Source organism: Monomorium pharaonis, unplaced genomic scaffold (genome assembly GCF_013373865.1).
Source record: "Monomorium pharaonis isolate MP-MQ-018 unplaced genomic scaffold, ASM1337386v2 scaffold_485, whole genome shotgun sequence".
Classification (NCBI taxonomy): Eukaryota; Metazoa; Arthropoda; class Insecta; order Hymenoptera; family Formicidae; genus Monomorium; species Monomorium pharaonis.
In genome coordinates, this window is record NW_023415786.1 from 1 (window position 1) to 9995 (window position 9995).

The 9995-nt window shown below is 27.8% G+C and overlaps 1 protein-coding gene across 1 annotated transcript; it reads right to left on the reverse strand.

Annotated features, from left to right (window-relative positions):
• Window positions 1-4019: 4019 nt before the first annotated feature.
• LOC118648518 lies at window positions 4020-7098 on the reverse strand (the record flags this gene model as incomplete). The annotated part of the gene is made up of 4 exons (XM_036294842.1): window positions 6345-7098; window positions 4920-6152; window positions 4425-4583; window positions 4020-4295 (listed from the first exon to the last, which is right to left on the reverse strand). Coding segments are annotated over exons 1-4 (2422 nt in total), but the record flags the coding sequence as incomplete, so codon positions are not given.
• Window positions 7099-9995: the final 2897 nt, after the last annotated feature.

The following is a 9995-nucleotide window of genomic DNA, read 5'->3' on the forward strand; positions in this document are numbered from 1 at the left end:
TTTATTAGCAATATGAGAACAATTTGTGCTCATACATACATTTGTGGCTATCTGGGTACTGACGTTAACTATAATTCTTTGTAATAATTGACGATTTGACCTCAAATGATGAATTATTGAGGTCTAGTGGACGACACCTTGCTACCTATAACTATTAATTATTATTTAAAGATTGGTTATTAAACAACATTATTAAAACTAATACAATATTTTATATAATTAATACTATCAATATTTTAGAATCATCCCAGACAGCACATAATACCCAGTAAACACTGATTCGTAACATTTATGTAATCATTATGGAACAATGTTCCACTGTTCTCGTAATAGTTACGTCATTTTCCAGTTACAATTTGGTCAAAATGTCAGCATATTCTGGGCAACAAAATCGGAAAAAGAGAGAGGGAACATACACATAATGGTTTCGTATAAAATAACATTACTTTTACGTATATGAAGTCACATTTACGTATAAAATAACGTTACTTTTACGTATAAGCTGACTTTTACGTATAAATTAACGTAAAATGCTCGTATAAAATTACGTATCAGAAAGATTCTTCTTGTAACTATTATGTCGTTTTTACTTTATTTTTCTTAAAAAGGATTTCTTACCGAAGCTAAAATTTAGCCATAACAGCTAAGATGTGTCTTTAAGACGTAATAAAAAATACATATGCCCCGAAAGCTCACTATGATAACATAGATTGATCCGGTTTCTGTCACCGTGGGTGGTCTGTTTATGTAGCCTTTGGAGTGTAAATTGCATTAGGAGAAAGATGCCGCGGGCGTCGCCTAGCGGCAATCCGCGAACTACATACTTTTTAAATTTATATAATATAGAATAAGTTCTAATCGGCTGATATGTAAATAGATTTTACCTGGTTCAAGTAGAATGTTATTGATTTTAATAGATTGCGTATATACTAACTACAAAACTATTTTACTAAATGCAGTATGTAAACTAAAAAGATATAATAATTACAAGAGGCTATAATCAAAATTTCCGCATAATTGTAAATTATTTATTATTTAACAAATTATTATTTTTATTTTTATTTAATAAAATTATATTTCTTCTTATGCTTAGTAAATAATTAATAAGTAATAATAGTAACAGTGGGAAGTCCAGAATGGATTACAGTGATTCACGTGGCACGGAAGGTGTTAAAGATATATGATGTCGTAATAACATTATCACATTTATGCTACATTAACAAAACTTTTATGTTAAGCTCATTGAAGTCATCAAAGATACATAATTGTTACGTATTAAACATGATGTCACAATAACATTATCACATTTATGCTGCATTTACAAAATTTTTATATTACGCTCATTGACGTCATCAAAATTACGTAATTGTTATGTATTAAACATGATGTCACAATAACATTATTATATTTATGCTGCATTTACGAAATTTTTATGTTACGCTCATTGACGTTATCAAAATTACGTAATTGTTATGTATTAAACATGATGGCGCAATAACATTACAATAGTAACATCACATTTACGAAACATTAACATTTGGCTTATTGACGTCAACAAAATTATGTAAATGTTACGTAACTATGCAACGAAAAAGTGACAACACAGACATACGTAACAGTTATAGTCTTGTTATAGTTATAGTCTTGTCAATGACATACTTGTCACATTATTAGTTCGTTGTGCTGGTCTGTAACATTTATGTGCAATATGTTTTATAAATGTTCCGTAAATGCTCACAGCGTGTTCATTGGGTATTTATGATAAATATTTATTAATATTTATTAATATTTATTTTTTCAAAATATTATATAAATATTTTACACATATTTTATATACACGAAGAACAAAATCTTTATTCAACATATTATTAAAATATAGACTAAATATTTTATATAATATTTATGGTAAATAAAAGATAAAGATTTGTATAAGTAATATTTTGTAAATATTTATAAATATTTTATAAATATTTTTATAATATTTATGATAAATTTTTATGATTTGTCAAATCTAAAACCACAAAAATATTTATAAAATATTTGGATAAATATTATAAATATTTTATAAATATTGCGTTCTGTCTGAGGTATAATTTAGCTTTATCAAAAGAACAGAGCAAAAACATATTTTTATAAGTTATTCAACATGTTATTTCGCATATGTAAAAATCAGAAAAAAAACTGTAAATTTATATTTATTTATAAAAATATTAGTCAGAGTATGCCGACGTCGAGATAAAATGACGTCTAAATGTCGTAAAACTGACGTACATTTGTCTCATCTTAACGATGTCATATATTGACGTCAAAAATACGTCATTATTTTCATATTATTGACGTCATTTTCAAAAAGCTAGTATCATTTGACGGTATTTTATTGTTATTTTTATGACAACTAGAACAAGACAGGCGCGCGCTACGCGCGCGCCATTTGTTCAATTTATATGTATACGTACACTGAAAGAAAAATAACATATTCAATAAGATATGTTATTGCGGGCTGCCAACTACAGATATACTCTATACAATAATATATGCTATTGCAGTATCAACATTGTACTTGCATTAATAGTAAATATTATTGTATTGAGTATTTTATGTAGTTCGTAGCTCGCAATCACTTATGTTATTGGCTATATTACATTTTTTTCTGTGTGTATACATATATGCTTATATACATTATATGTATATAAGTATGCATATATATTTATATGTATACGAGATATATAAATAAATATATATTTCTATTTCTATTTCTATTTATTTATTTTATTTTTTTATTTATTTTTATCTATTTATTAATTTTCTAACTACCCATCTGTTTATTATTTGTTTATCAGTTTTCCAGCCATCTAGGTTTTTTTTTTTTTGATATCGGGGGGGAAATCCTCATGGATAACCTACGACTTTCAGTGAAGGTTATGCCGGACTCTTACCGACTAAAACCCCCTCGGGTGTCTTTGTTTTAACGCTTGGGAATACCTTGGAAATCATAATGGGTTATTTCCAGGGTATCTTTTTGTATAGAACTATTCTGTTAGAAGTTCTGTCACCAAGTATGTGGAAGAAAATCTGGTTTTTTCTTGAATGATTTTCAAGAAAAAGGAAATTCTTATATGTAGTAAAGTAGGGACACCATCCTACTAAACTTTTAAGTTGCACAGAACTATTCTATTGATAGTTCCGTCACCAGGAATGTGGAAAAAAACCTGGTTGAAGAAAAGGAACCAGTGAATCACTTTCCCGTTCATTATCGTTGTATACATCTCAAGAGAAACGAAGTCGACAATGATGTCAATTTTTATCCCCGTTAAGTACTTCGCGTTATAAATATCTATTCAATTATCGTCTATCTACTTAATCTATGTTATTGATTTATTTTTAATCTATTTATTTTTCTTATTTCCCATGTATCTATCTTTATTAATCAGTTTATTTCTTATGTATCTATAGTTTTTATCTACGTTCTTAATAATACAAATAGTTAAAAACGAAAAAATAATAAATGTTATAAATATATTTCTTTATATACATAATTTTTAACATTATTATTATCTCGTTGTTTACCTAGATAAATTTTTAATGCTTGCCAAGAACGAACTCGCGAAAAAGCAACATAAAGTTGTCCATGATTAAAAACATCTTTGCGAAGATCTATTCCTACTCTATCAAATGTTTGTCCTTGAGATTTATTAATTGTCATAGCAAAGGCTATTTTTATCGGAAATTGTCTTCTTTTAAATGTAAAAGGATATACATTTTCACAGTATAATGTTATACGATTTAAAAAAACAATATCTCCTGTTTTATCACCAGTTAAAATCTTGCATTTCAATAAATGATCGCCAAGTTCTATGATCATTAATCTAGTACCATTACAAAGTCCTTCATTGATGTTAAGGTTTCTTATTAACATAATAATACAATTTAATCTTAAGATTAAATATTTAAACGTAATTCATGAGGAGAAAGACATGATGGAGACAAACTATTTAAATATTCTGGTAATAAAGATTCACCAATATCACCATTATCACCGCAGTTTACAGCACTATCTACACTTGTATAAATTCGTTCTTCTGTTACATTTAGTAATTCAACAACTCGTTTATTAATTTCGTCTACATCAATATTTCTCGCTGAAAGTATCGCACATTTAGCTATCTTATTAAAATCTCTTTTTTGTATTAAATCACCATATATATCTGTAACAATATCTGCATCAGATGGAGCTATGCAACATTCAGGAATTTGAATATTGTCATTAGAATCATTCAATTTCCCATCACCCATTTCTATTAAAAATTTTGCAAATTCAATTTCATTTAGAGAAACTCGCATGTTTTGTATTAAAGAAAACTTTTTAAAATATTTCCATATGTTACTAAATTTAATAGAAAGATTTATAATTTCACTTCGAGTACCTCGTACTTTAATTGAAAGAAGTTGTCTAAAATCACCACCCAATATAACAATTTTTCCACCAAATGGTAAATCATTATTCATAATATCACGGAGTGTTCGATCCATAATATCTAGAGCATATCGTGGTGCCATGGGAGCTTCATCCCAAATAAAGACATCTATTTTTTTTAAATACTGAGCTTCTTTAGATTGAATTTTAATGGCAGATGATGAATCGGCAAATAATGGAACTGGTAATCCAAAAGTTTTATGAATGGTTTTTCCAGCAGGAAGTAACGTTGCTGCAATGCCTGTGAAAGCCATTGTACATACACGTTTATTTTTAATTTGAGCTAAATAATAAATGGTTGTATATATAAATGTTTTACCAGTTCCTCCTGGACCATCAATATAATAACAATTATCATTATTATAACTATAATTATCTAATTTGTTTAAAATTAAGTCAACTATATCTTTTTGCTTTTCATTTAATTGATTATATTGTCTAGTACCAATTTCCATAGCTTGTTCTAATGTCACGTAATCCTCCTCTTCGTTATTTTCTGCTAATTGTTCCATTTGTGGAAAATCAGCAAAGCTTTTTCCTTCAGCTAAAAGCATAGCATTAATTTGTTCGTAAGCTTTTCTTTGTCCTTGTAGTGTACCGAGATGTCTTATATAATCTTCCGATATTGCTACCTTAAAACTTTTCCAAAGTTGTTCAGGATGTAATGGTTGACAATGTAATAAAATGCGTACAAATAATTTACGTAATTGTCGTGGCATCATCCACTCAACAGCTTCATTCATAGCTCGTATCCATTCATCATCATCTTCAATTAAACCTAAAGCTAAACATGTCTCTGAAAATGTTTGATAAGTTTCTCCATTTACAGTTCTTAAATTATTAAAACTTGTAGCTCCTTTAATAGTTAGTAATAATAATCGTAAATGAAATAATTCTATTTGTGTTGGACTCACAGAATACATACGACCTATGCAATTAAAATAATTATGCCGTTTTACCCAGTGTGATACATTTTTGCCGTTAATTTTTTCTTTTTTGAAAGTATAATAGTGTGGAATTTCTGTATATAAATATTTTCTTGCTTCTGTGTCACGTAAATTTAGTGCGAAATAATCAATTAACATAGTGACTTGATTTACAGCAGTAGTCATTGCTTCTTCAATGGAATCATTTTCAATAATTACATTTTGTTCATTTGGCAAATGAACTGGTAAACGAATTATAGAATGACTTTTATCTTGTAACTTTTTACCGAGTATACGCCAGCTAGCTTCTACAGGTCCTACGTAACGAGCTTCGATGTAATCATGTATTTCATCATGATTAATAACTGTATTATTTGTTATTGGTTCAATTGTTATAGCAGCAGCATCATGACCTTTATATATATACTTATATAAATATTTAACCGACTTAATGCTGGAAACTATTTCAACATTAATATGGCAATTGAATATAATCGACAAAATAGGACAATATGGAACAACGTTACGATTATCAACTGTATATCCGCCGGGACGTTCAAAAGTTGTACCAGTATTTCGTCGACGATAGTAAGGATAACCATCTTCATCCATCTTGGTTTCCTCCAGAAAATTTCTCGGATAACGCTTTGAGCATTGTCCATTTACTAAACACCAATTGGCACAAGGTCCGTGTATCATATGTTTCATAACTATATTATGTAAATTACAATTTTCTGTTGGATCAGGAATTTCTGCAGATATATATTTATCGACAATTTGTGGAGTTGTTATTTTAAAATTATGTTTTAAAGTTATTAACATATGCATATGAGGCAAACCTCGTTTCTGGAATTCAATGACATATACATATGCTGCTACTTCACCAAAAAAATTTTGTTTAGTAATCAAGTTTATTAAATAATCTTTTTTAATATTAAAAACACGTGTACAAATATCAGGTCTATCAGAAGCTTGTTGATCATACAAGAGATTTTCTTCAATTTCACGCCATTTTGGATTACAAGTCATTGTGATAAAAAGATCTGGTTTACCAAATTTAGCAACAATTGCCATTGCATCTTGATAATTTTGTAACATATTACGTGGTGAACCGATAAATGTAGAAGGAAGTATAACCATTTTCCCAATATGCCCATTTAAATTATTTGCCATATTTTGCATATAATCAATTAAACCCTGATATGTTTCAGAGCGTAATTCTTTTTGATGAGCTCTACAAAAATTCATTCTATCTTTTTCAATTTTTACATAATTATCTACAAGCCATTGTTGGAATAAACGTCGTCCTAATAAGAAAACATTAAAGTCATCACGAATAGCCATGCGATGCTTAATATATTGTCCTCTAGTTATTCGTCTATTACTGTTTAATTTTTTTAAATGACAATGCCATCCTTGAGTACCATATGGATAAAACAATGGATATATCCATGGTTCAACATTTGGATCCATAGTACTAACGCTTTGTAAAGTTTTAGTATTTTTATTGCGTATTGTAACATATGATTCTGGGATTTCTCCATCTGCAGTTGTAGAAAAAACGGCAGCAACTTCATTTATTCTTTGGATATTATATCGACGTCGATCCATTTCAGGTTTTAAAGTAAATATTAATTGTAATTCTGGTATCGACTCATTAGATAGTAAATGTTGTTGATTTTCTAATTCTTCACTCATCATTTGATATGATTTAGCAAAAATGTTACATTCTCTCATTACATGCTCAAGATTTTGTAAGATTTCGAAATCTAAATTCGAATTTTCATTAAAACGGTGATTTATAGCTTCATTTGGATCGACAATAAAAAGTTGCCCATAAGTTGGACTTTCATTTTGTGCAGCGTATAATGCTGTATTAATTTGATAATATATTTGCCCCTGTATTTTAAAACAATATGGACCAGGTCGGTCATTTTGAAAATTAATCAAATTAGCATTAAATGACGCAAATGAAAATGAAGAATTATAACTACGAATATGTTGAAAGAAGTTATTAGATTTTGCGTGATGTCCATCGAATAAAGCACGTAAAAAATGAGGGAATGTAGGTAAAGGTTCAAGATCTACTGCTCCATGATTGCAACAATCATGAAACGAATTACCTTTATTAGAAACTTTTTCAACAGCAAAATGTTTAGCATTGCAATGAACACATAATACATTCATAGGACCAATATAATGTTGAACTAAATCATTGTTTAATACCATATTATTAATAATTAAAGGGTATGTTTTTTTACGTAACCGATAACGAGATTGATATTCCGCACATGTAGTACGTTGTGTTACATAATTAGTAGACGATGTACTGGCAATACAAATAGTATCAGACATTTCATTTATTATTACATTATTTTTATTAACTGCTGTTTTTATAATTTGTCGCCGTTTATATTGAGCTTGTGCTTTATTTTCACGACGTTGTTGTTGCAATTTCTTTTGTTCTTCTATACTATATTTTATTGTTCGTCTAGGCATTTTATTAAAATATTAACAAATGTGTAAGAATATATAGTAAATAATTATTAAATAAATATTAAAAATTGTTTCTTTTAATCAATCTTTTAAACTAATTTTTTTAATTAAAAATGATTGTTATCATCATCATTATTATTATCATCATCATCATCATCATCATCATCATCATCATCATCATCATCAACATCACTATCATTATCATTATCTTTATCATTATCATTATCATCATCATCATCATTATTATTATTATTGGTACTAATCGGTAATAAAAGTAATAGTTTATTGTTAAGTTTAGAGATAAATAAAATATAATAAAATAAAATAAAAGAATATATGTATTTATGCTCTATATTATGTAATATATTGTGTAATATATTATTAAGATTAATCCGTTTTTATGTTTTAATATAAGAACATATGAAAAAGAGAATCATTGAAAGTGACTAAAGAAATAACATTACTTTCAGCGCAGCTCTTATAGCAGAAATTATTATTTTGTTTTCCCCAAAATTGAATGGTGGAACCTATATTTAATTATATATAAGTAATTTTGGCTTTTAATGCTTTTTAATTTTTTGAAACATATATAAAATATATGTATATAATTACAGTTATGCTGTCGCGATAAACGTTACCCTCGTAACAAAAATATGTTAATTGTAACTATGGTCATCTTACCCAAGTTTACCCTATTCGAATTCTGGCTGAAATGTCTTTTTCTCGTAACAAATTTATTTACAGTTAGGGAAAACAAGGGAACAGGTGCTTGTTAGTATCACACAAGTAAATATTAGCATGAAGATTTAGATTTAATCAAATAGACATATTCTACATGAATTGTGTTTTCATATATTCAAAATATATTCTCTTATTTTATATTTATGTTAAAATTGGTCCTTAAAATTTTTTAATTAAAATTCAATATGTTTACTTGTTATTTTAATATATTACTGCGTTGTGTTAATTCAAATGAAAATTTATCTGTTAAATTTGATAAAAAAAGAATATTGAGTTTGTACTATAATATAAGAGTGACTATTATTTCTTGACATGATCTCTCTCTTTGGTTCTTTGAATATACACGAAAAATACATTATTTTCAAATCAACAATGTTATTCTTATATATAGGCAAGAATGTAAAGTATTATTTATAGAATTTGATAATCTTAAACGGATAACTGCTTAAAACATCTACATAAAAAATCAATGTTTCTGAATGTTTAGAAGAATATCAAATTCTTTAAAATATTCTTGCTTATACATAAGAATAATATTGTTAATTTAAAACTAACGTTTTTTTTTAATTGGAAAAAAAGATTGCGGTTATGCAACCTAAAAGACATATGGAACATTACCAAAGAATCTTTTAAAACTAATGCTTTTTGGCAAATATTACATTTTAACATTTAATTACATATTCTTTTTAAGCTTAAATGCATTATCACCCAAATGTATGCATACTTGAATATTTTCTTACTATTTAACTCTTTATTCATATATTATTCATATTTGTACATATTTTATGTTATACAAAATTAAACAATGATATAAAATTTTACTAATATATAATCATCTAAGCGTGTTGATAACATGGTCATTTTCGAAATCTCCATATTATTTTATATTCATATTATATTATATACATATTATTGTGGTAGCCATATTACCCCCGTTTTTCTTCAACTCATTATGCATTAGAGGGGGAAAGGAGGTTCCGTTTGTCTACGTTCTCAATTGCCTACATTTGCTTCATTTGCAAAAAAATTTTGCAAAAATTCCCGATTGCCGATACACAAAAATAAAACCTCCAATTGACGTCCATTGGACGTCTGTCATGGAAGTTTGAAACTTCCAGTGGACGTCCATTGGACATCCAAAACAGAGCCATTGAAAATCCATAGTTCCACATTACGTACGTCCACTGGACTTCCACTGGACGTCGTCGTAGGAATTTGGACAGTTATCTTCAAAATTAAACACAAAGTATGTGAGATATCGCGAAATCCATTATTCCACATTTAATTCATAACCGCTTTCTTTTTTCAACAATAATATTATTTTACTTACACACACATATACACACACACGTAATTGT